The sequence below is a fragment of the Diprion similis genome, chromosome 1 (assembly GCF_021155765.1).
Source record: "Diprion similis isolate iyDipSimi1 chromosome 1, iyDipSimi1.1, whole genome shotgun sequence".
NCBI classification, from domain to species: domain Eukaryota; kingdom Metazoa; phylum Arthropoda; class Insecta; order Hymenoptera; family Diprionidae; genus Diprion; species Diprion similis.
In genome coordinates this window covers 1,877,490-1,901,754 of record NC_060105.1, presented here as the reverse complement: position 1 = coordinate 1,901,754, position 24,265 = coordinate 1,877,490, and the positions used below count along the sequence as shown (strand labels likewise).

Sequence of the window (24,265 nt, the reverse complement as noted above, 5' to 3'; positions counted from 1 at the left end):
TGAATTAGAATAAACAATAACGTAAATAGAATGCTCGTTTCAGCTGCTAATTCTTGATTATCCAATCATGTTGCTTTTAGTGAATCGCAAATCTTCTTCTTTTGTAAATATAGCATTTTATAGGTTACAGGACATAAGTTTTATTACAGTTATTTATTTACACAGTCAGCACTTTCATCGAAGGTGTGATATTCATGTACAAGCCTCAGGTAAGTTTATGAAGGGTGTAAAATAAAAGAAAATGATTACATTCAAATCAAATAACACTTGTAATCTGACAGTAGTGTAGTTTTAGTCAAATCGACATTGATTGTACGACCTCTGTTAAAACACCGGAGGTCAGAGAAATTTTCTAGTTTATACACATGACTGACATTGTAACGACATTGTATAAAACAACTACTTATCGTAAAAATAATGTCCAGATAAAATTTTTTTTACCATGCTCTACTAGGTGGTTTATAAAACGAACGGCATCGTTCACTATAAACCCGTGTAGTTTGTTGTCTAACAACGTCCTCTACATTCAGCTCGGTCTGGAGTAAACGTAACTTGTTTTGTTCCTTTCTTAGAGATTTTAACAGCTCAGGTTCGTTTTTTCCAGAATCCCTCTGTTCCTTTAGACTTTTGACACGTTCTTTAGCAGCATTTATGCACGTCTGAATTGCAGTTTCTCTCTGCGCGTGACCTGTTTGAATTTGTTGAAACAGATCCTTGCACGTTGCCGTCGCATTCACCTGACCTTTGAACGAATCGGTGGGTATCGTGGTGTTCAATGTGTAAATTATTTTGTCATCTAAAAGTCTCATTTTCTTCAAGTTATCCTGAAAGTAATCAATACAATCGTATTCGAAATATGCAAACAACGAAGTCTTAAAACAATTGAAAATACGTAAAATAAAAAACTAAGTCGCATTCACTCGGGTTTCTATATTTTTCTTCAACTGTCTTTATGATCGAGTTTATGTTGCAAAATACTGATACTTCGATAATTGTCGGAGTATAGTTTCAACAACCGAAAATACTTGTTTAACAACGTTTTTTTTTTTTTTTTTTTGTTACAACACAAGACAACCTTTAACAGGGTTAGAGATTTACCGGTAGGAATGAATCGATGCCGATCGTGACTAAAAAGATAAGAAAAATATTCTAACGATCAAAGGGCACTTGCTGTGCAATCAATCAACGAATAGTTTGCGTATAGGTAAAAGATTTATTTACAAATACCTGGAATTCTAAAAAATCGCCACAGTCTATGTTCCCAGCCATTATCACGCTTAGACGAGAAACGAAGACCGGATCGAATGCGAACGGGTCGAACGGCAAACTCGCAGTCTTCGATATATCGAACGTTCGTATCATAATTTTGACAAATTTTATCTATCAATCCTAGCAAGCAGGAATTTCGGCATGAATCGGTGATAGAAAATTCCCCGACAATTAGACAGGAAAACAGTTAATATGTACAATACTCGTTCTCGCTATTTTTCGTATAATATAAAACAGTCGCGGTGTTTTGTGACTGACTTCAGCAGCTTCGAAAAGTATTTTTGGCGTGTTCTGATTGGTCGTTTCCGTTGGATCCTGAGCGATGCGAGCCCTGATTGGAGGAACGTCTTTCCTCAGTCACGGCCGTGCTTGCGACCTATGTATACCTATGTATTGTATAAATAGGCATAAGTGTGCGAAAGAAGACAGGCAGCAGGCAGAAGAGAAGTGAAGTGAAATGGTGATTTGAATCGGCCTATCAGAAATCAAACCCGTGATACCTTGCGGCATATCTTGCACATCACGCCAAGGCTTTTCGTCCGCCTCGCGCAGCAGCCAAAAGTGCGGTAGTGACGAATTATTCTTATGATATTTCACGGATAGCGATATAACCGAGCCAACTAACCACCGTAAGTATCACAATTTTTGCATTTTCGTATACGACAAGACCCCCGGGGAACGACCATTGCGGGAATACTGTTGCAGATAAAGTAAAGCGTCGAGAAAATTCGAGAATTAAACGTCAACTATCGCTGGTCTTATTAGCCTTGCTAAAATGTCCATCACAATTCCACAAATAACCCGAGAATATCGTTGGCATGAGTAATACCCCGATTGAAAATGTGACGTTCGCCACGAGTAAAATACCCACGATTTCGAGGCACGATGCTTTTTCACGTCACTTATTCACATCGCGCTACCCACTTCATTTATACCCCCCATTTGACAAAAAATTCTTTATATAGCATTAAAATTGTACTATAAATTGTAATCGAGTCTGTACTGTATAACTATGACTGTGCAAGACATGTTTTTTTTCCTCTTTTTCACGTAACGTCAATTGTGCCAATATAAACGTGTATATTTAGCTCCGATCATACCACAAAAGCTATTTGTAGGAATTCTTCAATCTCAAAGACCGCACCTTCATGAATCCTGTAATCCAAAGGTCAAACTGAACCAATATTCAGATCCTGTTGGAAGCATAATTAGAAGGAAAAGATTGTCGAAAGGTTTGCGGAATATTTCATCGTAATCGATGGAAATCTCAATTATATCGTCTATCAATGACTATCGATGAATTCTAATAAATACGAATCACCTGCGATTCTTTTCATCAGTTTGTTACTTATCTTTTAACCTTAATTTGCAGATGTCAACCGGTCAAACGCACAAGTACCGATACAAAAATGCCGGGCTTGACGCCACCGAGTTGCGCCGGCGAAGAGAAGAGGAAGGAGTGCAGCTTCGCAAACAAAAGCGTGAGCAGCAACTATCGAAACGAAGAAATGTCCCCAGTGTTGTTACAGACGAGGACACGGCTCCCGCAACGGACGAGTATGCCGTGCCAGCTCCTATACCTCAACCACCAGTTATAACTACAGAAATGATACAAGCGTTGTACAGCACGGACCCTAAGGAACAGCTAACAGCGACGCAAAAGTTCAGAAAATTGCTGTCGAGGGAACCAAATCCACCTATAGATGAAGTTATACAGACAGGAATTGTTCCAAGATTTGTCGAATTCCTCCAAAACGACACAAACGCGACGCTACAGTTCGAGGCTGCGTGGGCGTTAACGAACATAGCTAGCGGTACTTCCCAACAGACTCGAATGGTCATAGAAACAGGAGCTGTGCCTACGTTTATAAAGCTTCTGGGTTCGGAATACGAGGATGTGCAGGAGCAAGCCGTTTGGGCCTTAGGCAATATTGCTGGCGATAGTCCTGAGTGTCGGGACCACGTGCTTGCTAGCGGCATTCTTGTGCCACTTCTCCAGCTTCTTTCAAAAGCATCGCGTCTGTCCATGACCCGCAACGCCGTTTGGGCGTTGTCAAATTTATGTAGAGGCAAAAACCCAGCTCCAGCCTTCGCAAAGGTTGCTCCTTGTCTCCCCGTACTCGCGCGTCTTCTTTTGCAAACAGATCGTGATGTGCTAGCTGACGCTTGCTGGGCTCTTTCCTATCTCAGCGACGGGCCTAATGACAAAATTCAGGCTGTTATCGACGCCGGTGTTTGCAGGCGTCTAGTCGAGCTTCTTATGCACGAACAAAACAACGTTGTTAGTGCTGCGCTGCGAGCTGTTGGCAATATTGTGACGGGTGACGATGTGCAAACACAGGTAGTCCTGAACTGTTCCGCGCTACCCTGTCTTCTGCATCTCTTGAGCTCTCCACGCGAAACTGTGCGTAAAGAAGCTTGCTGGACAATTTCAAATATCACTGCCGGTAATCGTGAACAGATTCAGGTTAGTGGTTTTTTTTTTTTTTATTTTTTTTTTACTATAGCACTCAAATGACTCCCACTTTTGAAATCTGGAAATTCATTGGTGTGATTTATTTTTTATTGCAGGCTGTAATCGAAGCCAATATATTCCCAGTTCTCATCGATATATTGGGCAAAGCAGAGTTTAAAACACGTAAAGAAGCTGCTTGGGCAATCACCAATGCAACGAGCGGCGGCACGGCGGAACAAATTCGATACTTGGCTACACAAGGCTGCATCTCTCCGCTGTGCGACCTTTTAACAGTTATGGATGCTAAGATTGTACAGGTGGCGCTGAACGGCTTGGAAAATATTCTTAGATTGGGCGAACAAGATGCTAGTACACACAATGGAGTAAATCCGTATGCCGTTCTGATCGAAGAATGCTACGGTAAGACGACGGAGAATAAAAGCCAAACTACATTGATTGCTGGCTCTTCTCACATCTTCATTAACAAACGAACGTCGCGTTGATTTCAGGTTTGGACAAAATAGAATTCCTGCAGTCCCATCAAAATATGGATATATATCAGAAAGCTTTCGATATAATAGAACGTTACTTTGGCTCAGAGGAAGATGATGTCAGGATTGCTCCTCAGGTCGATGCCCAGGGTCAACAGTTTCAGTTTGCAGCACCGGATTCTTCTCAACTACCTCTTCAAGGTTTCCAATTCTAATTTTCCAAGTCAGCGCTGCAATTTATTCAACTTGACACTGAAGCCAATTCTTGTTTTATTTTTACAATTTATTTTTCGCTTGTATATAAGCGACCATTCGTTGTTGGTGACATTAAAAAAAAAAAAAAATTAAAATAACTCATCGTAGCAAGTGTTTCTCCACTTGACTCGTACAAGAAAAGGTTAGCGCATACGTACTGGCAGATTTAATTTGATTTCCAGAATTTTAGAGCAAAATATATATGCTGTTATTGTATAATTCACAATTGTACGAGTATATGTGTATGCACGTGTACACGTACGTATTTTGATAATTGAGGCTTTCATCAATTTCTAAAGTTCAAGTATTCAAATCGACTAATTTCTTTTGCATTATAGGTATATTGTAAGCTCGTACTCTGTTCGTATATTAGTAGCCAATATACGGTACACGTTTAGTTAATCAGAATGAAAAGAAAAAAAAAAAAAAAATTAAAATAAACATCTAAATGTTAAGTAGTATTATAAAGTAACTACTAAAATGATCATTGATAAAAACACTGGAGGCAGAAATGGGCCCCGCTCGACGCTCGACGTTCGACTGACTGATAATTACTGAAACTTGCAAACGGCAAGATACTAAAAACGACTGAAGTACGCGACAACGTAGCCGATACAGACAACCTTACGCAACGCGGTACTCAACTCTTTATTACACTAGATAGGATCATGACCAATTAAAGTTTTTTACTGTAAATACGTATCTTGTAATTATAAGGCCGTTATATACAGATTGCCCTTAAAATGATGTAAAGAACGAAAAAATCTAAGAGAACTAAGAAAAAAAAAAAAAAAATATTCAGGGAAATTTTCCTCTTGTGTATACTTAATCCAATCTGGTTTCTTTCTTAGGTAAACCTTTCTCATTTACGAAAAAACGTCGATCAGTTTTAACTGTGGATTCACATTATGAATGATAATACCAAAAAGGCTATTCAATTGAAAGTCGATAAAAAAAATTCCCGAGTATTATATTAGAATGTTATTAAATTTACCCAGAATTTCGGACCTACATACTTTGTTGACATTAATTTCTCACATTGAATATTCGAATTAGAGATCGTTTATCGTTATGTATGCAATATGTTTGAAAAGTCTCCTATAATTCTTTTTGTGCAATATGACTTTTTACCAACCTTCCTTAGTTTTAATTAAAAGAAAAAAAATATATATTATGCATCGTACTAATAGATAAATCCTCAAAACTTTTCTATGCTTGCTAAAACAATAACGTAATATGAAAAAAAAAATAAATAAATAAATAATAAGATCACCTCTCTTACAGCTAATACAAAAATAAATCAACGAATAAATTGAAAAAAAGAGAGAGAGAGAGAAAACAATGCTGCATGTGGTTTAAACGAAAAAGAAATTAGGTGGACAGAGCCATACATATAGTTAGATCGGTGTTTGTTATACGTAGCAAGTGTAAAGAAAAATTTCTATCAAATGGAATAAAATTTCGTATAAAAGATAAGTATCTTTGAAATCTGAGATCACTTGTTATTTCGGAAGCAATTTGTACAGCAGTTTAAATTTCGGACATTCTGTATAAATGGTCTGTGACTGTATAAAATGTATTTATTATTTAGGTTCGACGATACCATACTATATTATACAAACTATATATACTACTCTACTTTTAGTTACCGACTTCGATCATTACGACAATTAAACTTTTGTCAAATTACTCTAGGGCTCTAGTTATGCTTCAGATGAAAGACTTTTCAACATTGCATAACGGCTCTTGAGTACCCCTTGCCAATTTTTGATAATGTAAAAATAGTTTTTTGTGCACGATTCGTTTTTATATGAAGTTAATTTCCTCTGGAATTATACATAAAAAAAATCGAGACTGCATGTGTCAAAGTTCAAAAAAATTTTGTTATGCATAAATATTTGGGAATAATTATTCTCAATTATTGTAGAAAAAAATATCAGAGTTGAAATCAACATATCTTTAAGTGAATGAATTTACCCAGATTATCGTTCCGAGTGAAATATGGATATTTATTTTTATTTAATCTTTGGATTGGGGCAATTCTGGGTGAAAGTTGATTAGAAATTGGCAATGGGAGCAAATCTATGTGATTCGTGACGTTATGTATAACAGTACAAGGACTGCTGACTGCTACGCCACAATGCCAACACAATGACTCAATATCATACACATGGAACGTTATTTTGATCTAATTTTTAACTCTACTTTATATATACCAGTTGAAGCTAGTGAAACGTTACTGCGAAATAAAAAAAAATGGGATTGTGTTCTTCATTCTGTAATACATATTATTTATGAAAACAAATCGATTTTGAAATAGTTAATGCCAATAGAACAGACGGCGAAAAACCTCAGGAAATGTTAATCAAAAGCAAATACAGAACAGAGCTAGGTTTTTTCTCGTTATATTACTAATGAGAGATTCATTGACATGAAACATTGTGTTTTCTGTATATGATCATTTGGCATAAATAAAATAAAGTTGAAATAATAAACTATCTACAATCGCTTCAGTTTAGAGGGAAAACCTCTTCAAATTTATGCTTTGAGATACTAATTATCAGCGTAAAAATATGGTGAGTAAATTCACTATAGTTGTCTTTTTTTTTTCAAAAAATCCAAGTTTTACTGCTTCAATAAACAACGAAGTAAGAATGTATATCAAATTATCTTTTTATTTCACATTCATATTAATCCTATTCTCCAATTACTTATATTATGGTATTAATACTTGAAATAATTACAAATTTAATGTGTAGAACTAATTCTCGGCACTTGGGATGATTTAAAAAAAAATTTGATAAAAGCGACAATACGTATAAGATTTTATGGTTGAATATTATCAACAAAGACTATAAATAATGATCACGGAAGAATCACATGTTAAGCATCACATTGTTAAATATGTACAAATATCGGTGAGCACCGTCAAGCTATGACATATCGTATTTTGAACACGGTAAATTCTTTTCTGCCCTAACAGGTAGTACCGCGCCTGCAGTGATCCTGGTAATTAATGGACGCAATATATCCTGACTTATAACACTTAAAAAACTATTGTTAAGTTGCTGCTCGGCAAAAGCAACCAATTTTTCAGATTCTTTGTATAACTCTGATTTCATAATAATCAGATATACAGCCTCCTCGACCAGTGGATTGTCCGGATCGCATATATCGTGCAATGCCCTAATAGCCTGTGGTTGAAGGTTCAGCAAGTCCAAAAGAATCTGCAATAAAAGATTAGAGCATATTATTACTGGTTCGCTTGAAACCGTAATGCCATCGACAAGAGTGTTAAAGTAATTAAGTACCACAGTTTTGGTTCTCGTGACTTGCTCTTTTATCAATTTGAATACTTTGTCAATATCATTTTCCAGCTGACCCGGACCTAGTATTGCGTTGCCGGTACCTCCAAGAGTAGATCGAGTTACTTCGGCCACCTTTTTAGCTAAGCAAATGGCTGTAGTATCATCGTTACTTGCCAATAGTAAAAATATCGCAGGTCTGTGCATTTTATTTTTTACTTCTGCTATGCCAGCCGTGAAATATGACCAAATACCTTCGTCTTGTGATGGAAAAAGTTTTACTATGTCATTTATCTTTGAATTCACATCGTCGAATACATCAGAGTCGACCTTAGCGTTGCTATTTTGCGAATGCGGAAGATAAGAATACCCAACTATCGCTAACAAAAAAAAAACAACTAGAAAGGCACGCATGAACGTATTCGATTGTTTGTCTTCATTCCGTTTCGGATATTTTTTTGATTCGGGGGTAAATTTTGGAGAAAAACGATCATTCGACGGCTTAGAACCGATACTGGAGCTTGAAGTATCTCTAGACCGATTGGCGTTGGAAGTCGATCTGTATATATCAAGCTTATCGTTGACTTCCTTGAATTCGTCAAGATCTGGGTAAAGATTAGGAGACAGAGATCCTCCTCTGTGTCGAAGAAATTCAACTCCTTCATCTCCTACAGGAGAACTATGATTGCTCCGGGAACTCTGAGAACTCGGAGAACTTGAAGAAGTGCTTTTTCTCTGTGTTTTGAGGCCTACCTTAACCGGACCACAATTTGAACCATTTTTTAATGATTCTTTCTTACTCATCGTATCAGTCTGATCGTCAAAACGATCTCTTCTCAATTCAAATAGAGAACGACGCTTCTTTGGCCCAGATGGTTTTCCTACGTCATTTTGTAGCTGAAATGTAAAAATTATTAATCAATAATAGCCCTTCTCAACGTCTCTAAAAAGATCATTTTTTTGCTTTGACCAAAAAAATTCATTCATTAATTGCTCGTTGAATGATATTAAATAATCACATTTTTTCTGTCAGATTTGGGAGAAAGTTAAAAAAAAAAAAAAACAATAACGGACAAATTTCACACAACATAAGTGCGGATGTTTGTCATTGTCATTGCGCAAAACACAACGTATTCAAATAAAGTTTCGTCGTCCAAATTTCTAAATAAAATCATATCTACATACGGTGTGACGATCGTTCATTCCGTTGTCAGGCTGACCTACGACTCGATTTCACTCGATGCAACAGCAACACGCCCGCAATTCGGCAAATCGACGCCGACCGAAGCGGGTATTCACAGTTTTGTATGCAATAAATATTGTGCAATGATGCCAACCTCAGCTGTGACGTCACAGTAAAGTCCTGTGGATACGCGTGATGAGTGAATTGAATTGACTCAACTGACTACGAAACAGGTGACTTCTGCTGTTCTGTCATGACTCGATTCTGCAAGCAGCCGGCGTTTGTTTCGGTCGATGAGTCGCTGACCCGACGAATTTTATAGGTTATATTGTTGTCAAACAAAGCAGCCCGTCGACGAAAATCCACTCGCCGATCGTCGTGTGTTATGAAAAAAAATGTGCATTGGCCCTTTCAAGAGGATTTGTCACTGGGGACCCTTGACAGCCCTTGGTAATCTCACTTTTCAATTAATATTACCCCCCCCCCCCCCCCCCCCTCCCTGATAATAAACAATCAAGTTATAAAACAATATATTCGGACAAACATTTTTTAGGCTGAAAAATTATAGTCCGATCTTACAGGCTCTGGCTTCTGTGAATTCCGACAACTGATCAGGCCTGGTTTCTTTAGCGTGATTGATTTTTACAGGTATCATAAAAATTATCACGCTGATGACGATACATTGTAGTAGACAATGGTGGCCCCCCGAAGAGAGCATTTCTGGCGCCGTTTATTTCCTCTGTTTTTTTAGTCTCAGCGGCTCTACGCTTTATCATTTCATAAGTTCGATCTACGAGGGACCAGGATACCTGCCGTTGAAATGGACGCCGGTAATTTGTTGCAAATTTTTGATACCGTATGAGTTCTTGAACTTTACTCTGATATCTGTTCTTGTTTAGAATTGTGACGATACTCATGCAATCCTCTTTTTTCTACTTTGTAGGAGCAGATATCCGACACTCAATACTTGCAGTTCTGCACGACGTGTCTTGGTTACAAAGCGCCGAGATCGCATCATTGTAGAAAATGTAAGGAACCTGATATTGCCAGTAAATATACGAAAAGCTTTTGCATCGTCAAAATTTTGCCTTTCAAAGATTGTTATTCATATACGGACAGGTAATCGTTGCGTCATGAAGATGGACCATCATTGTCCGTGGATAAACAACTGTGTGGGACACTACAACCACGGCCATTTTACAGCATTCTTAGCGAGCGCAGTTGGCGGATGCTGCATGGCGACGTTTACGCTCGTTTCTTGGCTCATGAGCGTTTTGGCCCTTAAAATTCACCTGTTTCCACCCCCTTCTGTAATCATATTGATTCTAGCGGTCTTCACTAGCGGTTTGTCCATTGGAGTCGTTCTCGCCGTTGGAATGTTACTTTATTTCCAGGTAATTTTCACATTTGTTTAAAACCTTGGCACGGACCGATCAACGCAAATCGATCGTAAAAATTTTTTATATTGCTCAGCTGAAAGCAATACTCAGAAATCGCACCGGCATAGAAGACTGGATAAATGAAAAAGCAGAATACCGCAGATACGGAACAAATGAAAAATTTATACACCCTTACTCCAGGGGCTGGTTCAAAGACACGAAAGACGTACTTACATGGAATTGCATTCCAAAAGGTGACGGCATTACTTGGCCAGTCGTCGATGGATGCGATCAGTACACTTTGACGGTAAGATAAAAGATTTCTCCCTATTTTTTCCCAAACAAAGAAAATCAACGGGAGAGAAATCAAAGTATCGAATAATTTTACAGCGTGAACAGCTCGCGCAAAAGCAGGAGAAACGTAAACGAGCTCTAAGGTACAGAATAATCTCATCGGCATCCGGTTCCTGGGTGCCGATCACCTACGGATGTGCAGTTTTGTGTCATCCGCCTTGTACAGACGAAACACGTATCAAGCTCAGTGTAAATGACACTGTCATAGTGACGAGATGGCGAAGGTTTGTACAAAACTAATTTGAAGAAATAAATAATTGAATTCCTGTCGTCGATACAATAGCTTCATAAATATTTAAATAACCGAGGTAAAGCTGAATAGTATGATTTCTGCGACAGGTACTGGCTCTTCGGGGAAAAAGAAAACAACGACGTAGGAGGTGCCGACAAAAAACCGAACCGCGTTCGTGGCTGGTTTCCAAGAGCGTGCGGCGTTGAAATAGTAGGAAGTCAATATGTACAGTCGTATAAGCGCGATTAGGATAAAATAACGGCCTAGTACTACCTTAGTAGGAAAACAGACAAAGAGGATAAAAAAAAACGTGACATTGTACCGAATGTGCGTTAATACTATGCAGTCTGACATGACTTACAATCAGCCAAGGCGTATATAATTGTGTGTATCTATGTGTGTGTTCCGAACATATTTTCCATTTGTCCACTGTACGTTATATGTATGCCTATTACCTTTTTTTACTCAAATTTTTTACTCGCCGAAGCGACAAAATCAAGCTAGTTAGTTAAATTTTAAGCGTATGCATTAATACCTGTATACGTATGTACAAGAGAATTTTTACGTACGATTTACTTTGTCGGATCTATCTCTTATCGGTATAGTCAAGTGTATATGCACAATTAATCCTCCAATATTGAGGGGATAATTTTTATCAGGATGAATATTTGCATCGTAAATCAGTCCGAAGATACTTGATACATAATTATGTATAGTTTAAATTAAATTTATATACATTGTTATAATTTTACAAAGAGTATTGTTTACCTTGTTATGTACAACGTGTGCGTACATATCATGTTGTTATTAACGTCATTTTATTTCTACAGTCCTGATTAACTCGGGATATATTACAACGTGTATAGTATTTTTAATATCTATTCTACTTCTACAACAATATCTAAACCGTACAATTCGTACACGCGCATATCTATTATACAATACGACAAAAACGTTCCATCGTTAAGTAAATTATTTATATTTCATTTTTCAAAACTGTATGATGTTCAACATCTAACATTCAATGATTACAGAGAATATCAGCCGAATAAATTGTACGATATACGGTAAATTTGTGAAAAAACAAAAAAAAAAGAAAAAAAAAATGTATGAATAATATTACCGATTGTGCATATATGTATGAAAAAAAATCAAAGTTCTCTTATTATTCCAAAGATCGATTGAAATTCAATGAAACGAAGAAAAGAAGTAAATAAAAAGAAATAAATTTCAAAAAATCAGAGCCTATTCCTTATTTGCGTCTTGTCGGTAAGAAGTATAAAGCGCAGCCAACAGTCCGGAATTTGGAGCAGCGTTGAGAATAAGGAAAGGAATGTACTCCGTGCACACGTTACATACTGCAATACGTCGTTACGTCAAGCATAAGGTAAGGGCTGGGAGATTAACCGAGTGAGTGAAAGTAACAATTAGCTAAAGTGAATTGCGAGTGGTTCGTCCAAGTTTTGCCCACCCAAGCTCCTCTCGATTCATGTCAATGGTGGGGGTTGTATGGCAGCAAACCTTTGACTCTATAATACCTATATTCACGTACGTGTATTTCATTCATTTTATAAGTGAGTGTATTTCGCACGTTACATACCTGCTGAAGTATTAAACTTCAGAGGAGGAGAAGGCGTGAGAAATAAAACCTGGATAAATAAATTTACTTTCAGTTACTTTCGAGCTGTTCGTTCGTCAGGACGTTTGTTTTATACCGTAAATTGTAAGTCGATTATACATTTTCGTTTCTTTATTTTATTTTAACAGAGATAAGAAGAAGAAAAACGTCGAAAATTCTTCTTACGACTTGATGCAAAAGATATAAAATCAGAAGTATAGTCAGTTTGATTTTAAACATGTTTTCAGTTTTCTTTTATTCTTTTTCTTTGCAAATAAAAAAAACTAATTTTGAAATGATTTCACTGAATTCTTTAAAAATAATAATTTTTATTATATTTCAAGTATCCTTTATCTTTGATATTAAACTATAATTAAATTCCATACAAAAAATTTTTCTTCTCCGCAAAGTGTGGGAATAAAATTTCAATCTTCGAGATATTTTCATTTTTTATCTTTACAAATAAATAACGTATAAGTGAACGAATTTTGAAACGATTATACCTACTCGTTTGATTGACATTGCATTACGTGAAATTTCGTTTTAAATTGTTTAAAAATAACAATTTTTATTATATACATCAAACATCTTTTACCTTCGATATTTAAACTATAATTAAATTCCACATAAAATTATTCTTCTCCGGAAAGTATGAGAATAAAATTTCGATCCTCGTTTTCTTATTTACTTTTTCTTCCACGTCAAGACATTATAAACGAACTGCAATTATTTATTACTCAAGACCCAACAACAACTGGTAGACACTACACCGAGAATCGGGAGAATCTCTTTTACTTCCACGTGAGAATATAATTGTACTCTGTATTACGAGATTTGTAAAAGCGGCGTTGTAATGCCCGAGAGCATTCTCTTTGAAAATCTCCGGCTTATATACTGTACATGGACGTCCATCCCGTTCTCTCTCCAATTATAAGCCCCAGATTAAAGTGCACGTAGAGAGCATGAACGCAGTTCGTGTAGGTAATAATCGTTTCATATCGGATGATGAAACACTGCAAATTCAATCTAAAAAATATATCCAAATTTTTATTTTCAATAACAATTTCTCTCCTTTTTTGTATGAAATTTTTTTCTTCCATTATATATCGACTCTCCACTCGATGAATTAACATTTAATTAATCGTAATTGAATCTCGTCCCGTCGCGTTCTTACAACTGTTTGTTTTTTTTTTTTTTTCCTTTTTCTTCAAAAAGATAATAGTTGTGTTAATTAATTAACTAATTACTTATTTACTTACTTGATTAATTGACTGATTCACAATCAACTCCGTATCTATATACTAAAACATTATGTTCAGTTAATTAATTGATTCATCTATCCTTCCGGATAAAAAATAAAAAAATAGATAAAAATAAGAAACAGAAAAAAGTGCGACGAGACACGATTCAGAGTTGGAATTAATTTCGGAACGATTGGACCGATACGCTATCCTTGTTAATCGCCGAGTGCAGCAGGGAAAACCGCAAAAGGTATTCCAAGAGGGCTGGGTGGCTGACCGGGTTAGCCGTAGGCAATGTTAGCACATCGCCAACAATCTCCTTTGCAACTCGGGAGAAAATAATACTCGATATAAAAACACTTTCACCGTCTAATCCGCGTTACGAATTAATTATCCGGTCCGGATCGCGTCTGCAGGAGCGACGGTAATTAATATATCTGTTTGTCACCCTTTTTGTATAAGATTCAATCTAGCACACTGTCGAAAGAAGAATTCATTGTATTTTCAAAAATTATTATATCAATATGATCTCCATTTGAGGGGATATTCTGGTCTGGGAATTTGAAAAAATCGTTTTTTTTTCTCACCATATTTTCAAAGTATAAGCCTATAAGAGGATTTTTGGAAATTTAAATTATTTTCGGAGGTACAGTTATTTTTGTAACGCGCCAACTAAACCGATCCGGCCGGAACGAATCTTTGAACGCACTTTTCTCGAAACTACATTTTTCGATACGGTTGACACGATATCTCAAGTTCCGATGGATCGATTTACTTGAAATTTGGTGGAAATGTTCTTTGTATATCCCTCTATAGTTGAAAGCACGGATTAGAAGAGAAAAAAAAAAATTTGTTATTATTTTTAAAAAAGTCCGAAAAGATAAAAAAAAAAAAAAAAAAAAAAAAAAAAAAACAGGGCACAAGAAAATATTTTTTTTTCAAATCATCGGCATTTCGTGAAATTTTTTTTTTTTTCATCCTTTCGTGCTCCGAATTATTGAGACGTCTTTACTCATAAAGAATTTCTTTGGATTTTCTGTTTCGGAAGATTACAAAAGTCAAAAACATGTCGACCGGGACGCACCTTATTTTCTGCAGTTTTTGATGAATTTCATGAAACATCAATAAAGGTGTTGTAAAAAGATGGATGACAAAAATGTTTTTTTATTTCCTTTTTTTTTTTTTTTTTTTTGTTTCATCCCACTTAGAAAAATGCCTAAAATTTAGACCTCTAGGCCAGAATATCCCCTTATAAAAAATTTCCAAAAATCTCTTCGTTACAATGTTTCAAACGGTTTATTATATTATATATAACTGTAGAAAAATTCGAATCACTTTTTTTTTTTCCTCCAAAGTCTTTCTGTCCAAATCGCTTAACCATATTACACGCAAGACGCTGTTCTCACGATAAACCTGCACCGGTGATAAATTATTCGCGAGAATATTAGCCCAGCTATAGGTATTAGAATCTATAGTAAAAGTACCTACTCGGACACAGAAGGCAACAGGTGAATTCCTTGCTCGTTATCCAATCCTAACAATAAGCTGCAGCCTGCAGGATAAGGGTGTTAACATCGTCCGATATCAACCCGATAACTTCAGAATATAAATATTGACTGAAAAAGCTTTAACTTTAGTAAAGAAACACTTTCCGATGAGATTTTGATATACGTTTTTAATACATGTTTCAGAAATTCGTTCGTTTTGGTTGTATTTTTTTCTTTTTTTTCTTCGCTTCTCTTAAAAAAAATCTTGTTTCTCTCGCGACCGTGAGAGAATAATAATGAAATATAAAACGAATAGCGGACAAGGGACAGTTCGAAAAAAATTTTTTTCAAGAGGTTGCTCCACATTTTTTAAAACGTTAGAAATCGTCAAAAATCGATTTTTTTTTTCTCGTTACGGTAAAATTTTATAGACAAAAAAAAAAAAAAAAAAAAAATAGGTTTCCGAAAGTTTCAGTTCAAAATTTGAATTTTGAAAGGTCGCTCATAATTTTTTTGTGCATTTCCTTAGATCTTTTCGAGCGACCTTTTAATATTCATATTAAAATTTCATCAATTTTTTTTCTTCAATTTAGTAAGAAAGTATCGATAACAATACACCGCGACGTGAATTGAAAATCAAACAAAATACTGAAAACATGCTTTTTTTAATTAAATTTTTTGACGATTTTTGACATTTTTAAAAATTTGGAGCGTTCTCTTAAAAAATTTTTTTTTGAACTGTCCTTTGGAGTGGGCTCTTAAAACCTGAAAAACTAACATTTTGTCACACGAGACTCAAAAAAAAAAAAAAAAAAATCGGTTTTTTTGCGCCACCTTGATATACATATATGGAGAAAATCGTAAAAAAAAATTAAAACCATAATTTTAAACTACTACAACAATTACTACAACGACAACGAACTCCATCGTCGAATAAAATTACCATCCGCAGATAGTTTACGTGGATCAAAAAATGGCCTGGACGAATATCGATCGGATCGCAACTCCGACGATCCTGTTCTCACTCCTCGTTGGCGTGAACCTCGTCTTTGGTTTTCCCGACGGAGCCCCCGTCGACGCCTGCGTGAAACCTCGCCCTAATCAACCCTATCATGGTCAAGCCAGGCCGCAGCCCCGAGAGACGAATCCATACACGATAACGGCGTCCTCTGCCGAATACGGACCTGGTTCGCAGATAACTGGTAAATCGAATGAATTTTCGAGCTCGTTTTTCAATTTTATACTCATTGTCAGATGTACTCGGTCGCTGGAAAGACGGTCAGACCGGAAAAGTCTAATAGTTAGGCTATAAAATTATTTTCGAAAATGTTTAATAAAACTTCATCGCATTGTAAAAGAAAAATTAAGAACCTTAAATATTTGCGATGGAATTCTTTAGTGATTTACAATCAGAGATATTCGTACAATATGTCAAATTTTAATAAAAAATTTACCCCACATTTTTTGTCATCAAGGCATGACAAATTTCGCATACAAATATCAACCGATACGAAAAACCGACTGTAAGGAAAAATAATCGAGTCAATCGATCGATCGAGTTGAAAAAAAAAAAAAAAAAAAAAAAAAAAAAAACAATAATCGATTTTACTCGATTAATAGGGAAAAAATGATCGATTTAAGACAAATAACTCTGCACGACGTATCTTTCTCTACATATTTAACACACGTTTATCACAATAACTGTGATAATAATTATTGGCGAATGCTTTCGTTTTATTGAAACGAAACGTTATTAACGACACAGTGAGCATCGAGGGAGCAACTTTCAAAGGATTCTTTATCCAGGCGAGAGACGCTCACACCGATAATTGGATCGGGTCCTGGGCCCAGACTCCAAACACAAACACTCACGCCGAGTGCAGTGCAGTGACCCACGCCGATCCTCGTGACAAACAGCAGGCGACCCTGATATGGAACGCGCCCCACAACGCTCGAGGTCGGGTGTACTTTACGTGAGTAAACCTAACAATTTCACCCAGGTAAGCCTACAACGATAATGACAATAACAACAGCATCAACAACAAAAGAAAAAGGAAAAAGAAGAAAGGAAAAAAAAAAAAAAACACAATCATTCAGGGATAATTTAATTTATCGTTCGGTCTTCTTGGTTTTTTTTTTTTTAAAGGTTTTTTGTTTTCTTGGCACAAATTTTTGTTGGAACCGGAAAACTTGGGATAAGAATTTTCCTTCACGCGTGTTTTTTTGTAAATTTCATGTGAAAAGGGTTTAGAATCGTATATTATAATGACGGGGAATGTTAGATTTCAGATTTCCAGTGTTGAATTACACGCTAAATAAGAATCGAGCAAAAGTCGTATAATCGATGATCGGACTTGATGTGTGAATAATAGAAATGAGTAGTGAAAAGTGAAAAAATCAGCAACAACTTTCGCACAGCTGAGTAACGGTCTTCGAAAAAGTGGCGGAGGAGAGAAAGAAAAAAAGAAAAATGAAAATCAGTAAGAAAAAAAAAAAACTTTCGCGAACGTTGAACCGTCTCGCGAACGCAGTGAGTCTGAATTTTTTTTTTTCTCTCCCATCTTAATCTCAACCCTCAAGCTTTTCACTTTTTACAACTCATCGACAGCGCTGGACGAAGAATTGATGCGATTAATTTTTTCGCAGATGAAATTTAATATTTCTTGAAGTGAACACGTGACGCGATATATTTGGCGAATTACTGTTTTTTTTTTTTTTGTTTTTTTTTTTTTGGGATCCATTAGACAAATTGATCGTTACGGGAAGTTATTTATTGGATCGCGATCTTCCACGTATTTCGTCAGGTCGATTCCGCGGTTTTGCAATTCCAAGCACGTGCGCAGCTTCTGACGGACATGTTATAGGAATTTCTTCATTTCATTCCAGGGGCACCGTGCTTAAGGATTATGGAACTTTCTGGTCCGACTGGAGGCTGCCGGAAAATCCCCCGGCTCGTTTCGGAAAGTAGAAGAAATACTACCGATCTCCGAAACTCGAGAACGTTTTTTTTTTTTTTTTTTTTTTTTTTTTATCTTTGTCTTTTCAAATATTCTTTCGAATATTAATTGCCAGTGTCTCAGGAGTCGATAGGCGATCGTGTATCGCTAAAATACCATAAGTTGGCCGAAATCGAGGTATCGCGTTATTCTCAAAAGAGCGAAGCTCGAATTTAATTCTTTTGAATTAGAATTATTTATGTATGAAAATTAAGCAAATAATGAGTGTGAGGCAAATTGATAACAAAAAAAAAAAAAAAAAAATACTGCACTTACATCTATAGTCAACGTACTGTAAATATTGACAAACTTTCACGAAACTCCTTTAATTTTTCAACTCATACGTAATAAATGAATATATATATATATATATATATATATATATATATATATATATTGGCACACATGGTGTTTAAAAATTGTATAAACGCTTCGATACGTTTGAATTTACGCTGACAATTGTTGTAATATATATTTTTAAACTTGGATGAGTTTTTTTTTCATTTTTTTATACCTTAATAGACGTAGATTGAGAAAAAAAAAAAAAACACATAGACATAAATGTTAACGCGATTGTGATTATTAATAAATAAAAATAAGTGTGAAAGAAGAAAAAAAAAAAAGAAAAAAAAATCCACCAACCGATCATTTCCATAATACAGAATATGAATTATTTATTCATTTTTTCTTCTTTTTCACAGCAGTGTGAAAAACGTTGGTCGGAATACTTTCCCCGGTTTATTTATACTCTCGACACGAATTCTAATCTTTCGAATGGATTAATATTTCTCCTCACGTCTCGTAGATGCCTATAACTATAATATATGATGGATATTCGTACACCTCTTACAATTAAGGTGTATTATGGTGTACCTCACGACGGACCAGATATTACATACGGAGAATACTTAAGGATAGGACGAGAAAAAAAAAAAAATTTCAGATTCGGATTAAAAATATATAACAACCGTATGATAAATAATAAATATCGAATTGCCACAATTAGTTGTATGTACATACATATGTTATATAAATATGTACATTTACAGCAACGTAACACCGTTAATGGATTTCTCTTCCTTGACATATGAGAAGAGGCTAGAGTGGGAAAAAAATTGGAGCGAACGAATCTATATGTATACATATATATATACCTATATTATATTTTGCAGAACAAACGATGACCGGTTTGCCGAGCTTAAAAGGTTCAATCTATGGTACACGTAACCGTGATGACTAATGAATATTCGCGAAATTCGATACGAGGAAGAAGGAAACGATAAAGAGAGAAAGAGAATAAAAAAAAAAAATTTCAAGCGAACAAAATATTTCGGAAGTTAGGACTTTTATTCTACCGTGGTAATATTAATTATCATTTGGCAAGATAGAAAAAAAAAACAGAAAAACAAAAACAACAACATCTCAGCAAGGGGTTTTCGACTGTGCTTAAAAAAAAAAGGTGACTTCGTAACCGCGGCTGCACGTTTGGGGGGACAAAAAACGTAGGCAAATCGATGTCTTGCGTGTGTGCTGGAGAATTTTCGCGAGTTTATTTCTTTTCGGATTTATTTTATTTTTTTTTCCCCCCCGCGAATTGCGCCAGTTAACCAACCCCGCGTATCTTGCTTAATTTTGTACGGGAGGTAGCGGGTAGGTACACTCAGGTCAAGGACGTGACCTAAGATACGGTATCAAAACGACCTCATAACTACCGAAGATGATAATCAAGTTTTAAATATAGTTAGAAGAAGAAGAAGAAAAAAGAAAAGAAAAAATAAAGAAAAACAGCTTCTGTGAAGCAAAATTTTTTTATACATTAAAAATTCGAACTTTGAATAATATATATATTAGGGTGGCACAAAAAAAAAACAACTATTTTTTTTTTGAGTCTCGTGTGACAAAATGTTAGTTTTTCATCTTTTAAGAGCCCACTCCAAAGGACAGTTCAGAAAAAAAATTTCAAGAGGTCGCTCCACATTTTTTAAAACGTCAGAAATCGACAAAAAACGATTTAAAAAAAAAAAAAATTCTCGTTACGGTATAATTTTATAGACGAAAAAAAAAATAAGTTTCCGAAAGTTTCAGTTCAAAATTTGAATTTTGAAAGGTTGCTCATAATTTTTTTTCAATTTTTTGGTGCATTTCTTTAGATCTTTTCGAGCAACCTTTTAATATTCATATTAATATTTCATAATTTTTTTTTCTTTAATCAAGTAAGAAAGAATCGATAACAATACACCACGACATGAATTAAAAATCAAACAAAATACTGAAAATATAATTTTTTTAATTTAATTTTTTCACGATTTTTAACATTTTCAAAAATTTGGAGCGACCTCTTAAAATTTTTTTCTCGATCTATCCTTTGGAGTGGGCTCTCACAACATCAAAAACTAACATCTTGTCACACGAGACTCAAAAAAAAAAAAAAATTGTCGGTTTTTTTGCGCCACCCTAATATATATACATATACATATATATATCCTTGTTCTCAAGAAAGTGTAAAAAAATACATGAATATAAACCCTCATTTGATTCGTTAAAAGAATTTTTCGAAAATCGCTGTCAGATTTTATTTTTTACCTTGTCGGTTGGAAAAAAAATTTGAAACATATCTATAGGTATGTATATAATACTTACAATCACGTTTTAGTTTCGACAATTTTTTCACCGGACTGTACATCTCGTAAATCCTTAATACGGGCCCCCGTAGAGTAAAGGCCATAAACGACGTTTGTTACCACAGAATTATTCGCGTTAATCCCATAAAAGAAGCTCCAATGTCTCAGAGACTTTACGCGTAAGACGTAATAAAAATAAACTCGACGAGTATATATATAAAATATCAAACTAGGCCCAAAATTGTTCAAAGAAAAAATACATAAAAAAAAAAAAAAAAAACCACGAAGACAGAAACAGTAATTGAAAATTTTATTTCATTTTTACAATAACGCGTTGTGAAATTTAATCTTAACGGTGAAAGCAAAAGTGGATAAATAAATAAATAAATAAATAAATAGATAAATAAATAAACAAAAATTTGCATGTTTCGCGCAGAATTGTAATTGCAGAAAGGTGCCAACTTTATTGGCGTGAGTCAAGCTCGCAAATTAGCCTACTTAATCCATGCAGCGAAATACGAGTCAAAACGTTGTACAGACCTAGTCTCGTGACAATTTCTTAGCTATAAAAAAATGAACGAGTTGAACTCGACGATTGTTCGAAAGCTGCGTGACGATGAGCGAATCAATTAATTATCTAGACAGATGCTATTAGGTATATATGCCTTACACATAATACGATGTTACATCTCAATATAAACTGGTTATCTCGATCATGTTGCATAAATCGTTAGATCGATTCAATTAAAAGACTTTTGCTGATTTCATTCCGTTTTGTAAAAATCGATGATAGTATAAATTTTATACATATTTATATCGTCGTATAGGTTTGAATAAAATGATGGAATAATTGGACAGACTAAGATTTTTCTTTTTCATCATAATTGAGGAGTTATTATAATTATACCTATAACACAATGAATAAATAACATGAGTATGTATAAAAACAAACGTGTATTATGTAGACGAATTTTTGCCGCCCCACCCCCGAAATCAAATTCAAATAATTCGAAAACAATTGCTTAATTTTTTATTAAAACTTCTACCCCAACTCTGGAATAATCCAACTTTGTGATCGAAGTTTCTTATATTTTGTTGCAAGAGTAATAATAATAAAAAAAAATTTCTAACCACGAGGTTTTAGTAGGCATTAATGCTACTATCTGTAAAAAAAATTTACATCACGATACCATCAAATCTAGACGAATTGCACTTCCTCTAAATGCAAAAAAAAAAAAAAACAGATCACGAGGGTGTGCAATTCGTCGAGATTGCGTGTTATAATTATGTGAATTTTTTCGCAGACAGTAGCACTAACGCCGACTAAATCCTCACGGTTAAAAATTTTTTTTAAACATTATTACACTTACAATAAAATATATACCAAAAAGAAAAGAAAAGAAACTTTAACCATAAAAAATTTGAAAAAATTAGATAATTATTTTACAAATATTTGAAGTTGATTTTGGGAGGATAGGGCAACAAAAGTTCGTCAACACCCTGAGTAAAGGACACCCTAATGTACACAAGACCTACAAATATCTCGCAAACAGGTGGATAGACGGTGATTTTAACTGTATAGGTGTTCAAATGTTTACAATTTACATAAGAAACAATGCAAACGAAGGCGACGAATCAACCTCGTTTGTGCTAATTGTAAGACTAGAGGGAACACGGATTGACGTTATTTGCTCTGAATACCGAAACTGGTCCTCGTCTAGACGACCAGTCGACGTTCGATAGCGAATTACACACATACACATACATATATACACAATATAACGAATACATGTATAATGCATGCTGAGGAAATTCCCATGCATCATATAAAAGCTGTGCAGAATTTAGTTGACCTGTTACGTTTTTTTTATTTTTTTTTCATTCCTTATTTTAAATCCACCGCATCACATTTTTGCCGTCACACATCGACTTCTGTTTATTTGTTTATTTATCATTCTTATTTAATACAAATTTCTATATTAGCAGAAGCAAACTACAACAATAATGATAATAATAAACAAATTTTCGATTAATATCAAGTTATAAAAATTATACAGGCAGAACCGTAAACTGCGCAGGTAGACTTTATATATCTCTATATATAATATTGTTAACACGCGGGGTTATAATAATGATAATGATAATAATAATAGAGAGAAAGACACGCAATTCCAAAGTTGTCCTACGTCGATTGCACGGCATAAAGACGTCGTTTATACGTATATGTATATATGTATATATGTATACATGCCAGGGATACCTACACTATTTACGCCGACGAGTTTGTTTCCTGCTAAACGTAAAACGCCGTGAGTCAGAGGTAAGTTGTATAGGAAAATGAGGTACATGCATGCATGGTGCCTGAGCTTTATTCGCCATGGCTTAGGGTCGAGAAACTACGGAACGAGCTCGCTCGTCGCTACCTGATACAGTCGGATTCACACAATAATAATAAATGGAAAAAAATGGTATTAGAGTAATAAAAGAGTAATAACATTCGGCAAATTGTTATAATTGAATTTAATGAAAAGTTTTTATCGAGAGAATAAATTTTTTTCTACTTTCTTGAGAGAAAACGATGGACTGATCGTATTACTACGAATCTTTGCTCAATATTCTTGTAGACATTTCAAAAACATTCAATTTTCATCTATATATATATATATATATATATATATATACATGGCAGGTGATACGTAAGACGAAATTTTTTAATTTAAAGATTTGAAGAGAGAGACAAAAAAAAAAAAAAAAAAAAAACCGAAACTCCGTACACGCATAAAATGTTAAACTTAACAATATCCGTATACACGCATTGAATGTCGATGAATTTTTTTGTAAAACGAAAAGGTTTTTCCGAAAAATAAGAAGAGAAAAAAAAAAAAAAAAATCAGCAACGAATCGGATTTCGAACGTCGAGGAGATTTCGACAATTTTTTAACGGCGCTGTATAAAGCCACTACACTGTAGTAGACGAATGTGACGCGTCTGCGCGATGATCGTCGCGACGTCGTCGCCGTCGTCGTCGTCGTCGTTGTCGACGTCGGCGTCGGTTCGGGTCAAGACAGTTTGAGCTTCGCGTGGCGTTGGATAGAATCGGAGTTGCAAGCTCGCAACCAATACATGACGATACGTGCTGACCTGTAACAAAGCTCCATGAACGTTAACGTTAACGTTAACGTCAACGTCAACGCCTACCGCCCGACCGAAAGCTCGCTGTGAAATTCGTCCGGCGGTGAATGTGATAAGAGAGAGAGAGAGAAGAAAAAAAAAAAAAAACAACAATAAACAAATTTTTTTTTTTAAATTAGAAAAAAAAAACACGAACAAACAAACAAAGTAAAAACACTATAATCGTGGGGCCAAGGAGGGGAAAAAA

The 24,265-nt window shown here is 35.2% G+C and overlaps 5 protein-coding genes across 5 annotated transcripts; 3 read left to right on the top strand and 2 right to left on the bottom strand.

Moving 5' to 3' along the window:
• Positions 1–275: 275 nt before the first annotated feature.
• Positions 276–9,948, bottom strand: LOC124409958 (protein MIX23). Its single transcript, XM_046887958.1, has 3 exons — positions 9,943–9,948; positions 1,228–1,276; positions 276–824 (listed from the first exon to the last, which is right to left on the bottom strand). Exons 2-3 carry the CDS (start codon positions 1,267–1,269, stop codon positions 438–440), a joined length of 429 nt encoding a protein of 142 aa, XP_046743914.1. The 5' UTR covers positions 1,270–1,276; positions 9,943–9,948; the 3' UTR covers positions 276–437.
• LOC124409922 (importin subunit alpha-6) lies at positions 1,564–6,283 on the top strand. The gene is made up of 4 exons (XM_046887893.1): positions 1,564–1,898; positions 2,642–3,736; positions 3,841–4,144; positions 4,234–6,283. Exons 2-4 carry the CDS (start codon positions 2,642–2,644, stop codon positions 4,428–4,430), a joined length of 1,596 nt encoding a protein of 531 aa, XP_046743849.1. The 5' UTR covers positions 1,564–1,898; the 3' UTR covers positions 4,431–6,283.
• Positions 7,171–9,097, bottom strand: LOC124409931. Its single transcript, XM_046887905.1, has 3 exons — positions 8,961–9,097; positions 7,782–8,672; positions 7,171–7,697 (listed from the first exon to the last, which is right to left on the bottom strand). The coding sequence occupies exons 1-3, from the start codon at positions 8,976–8,978 to the stop codon at positions 7,404–7,406; spliced, it is 1,203 nt and encodes a 400-aa protein (XP_046743861.1). The 5' UTR covers positions 8,979–9,097; the 3' UTR covers positions 7,171–7,403.
• Positions 9,205–11,870, top strand: LOC124409938 (palmitoyltransferase ZDHHC6). Its single transcript, XM_046887919.1, has 7 exons — positions 9,205–9,408; positions 9,607–9,788; positions 9,902–9,986; positions 10,078–10,352; positions 10,432–10,644; positions 10,728–10,915; positions 11,031–11,870. The coding sequence occupies exons 1-7, from the start codon at positions 9,354–9,356 to the stop codon at positions 11,170–11,172; spliced, it is 1,140 nt and encodes a 379-aa protein (XP_046743875.1). The 5' UTR covers positions 9,205–9,353; the 3' UTR covers positions 11,173–11,870.
• Positions 11,871–12,546: 676 nt separating this feature from the next.
• Positions 12,547–18,305, top strand: LOC124409953 (putative defense protein 3). The gene is made up of 4 exons (XM_046887944.1): positions 12,547–12,646; positions 16,222–16,471; positions 17,035–17,242; positions 18,156–18,305. Exons 2-4 carry the CDS (start codon positions 16,243–16,245, stop codon positions 18,235–18,237), a joined length of 519 nt encoding a protein of 172 aa, XP_046743900.1. The 5' UTR covers positions 12,547–12,646; positions 16,222–16,242; the 3' UTR covers positions 18,238–18,305.
• Positions 18,306–24,265: the final 5,960 nt, after the last annotated feature.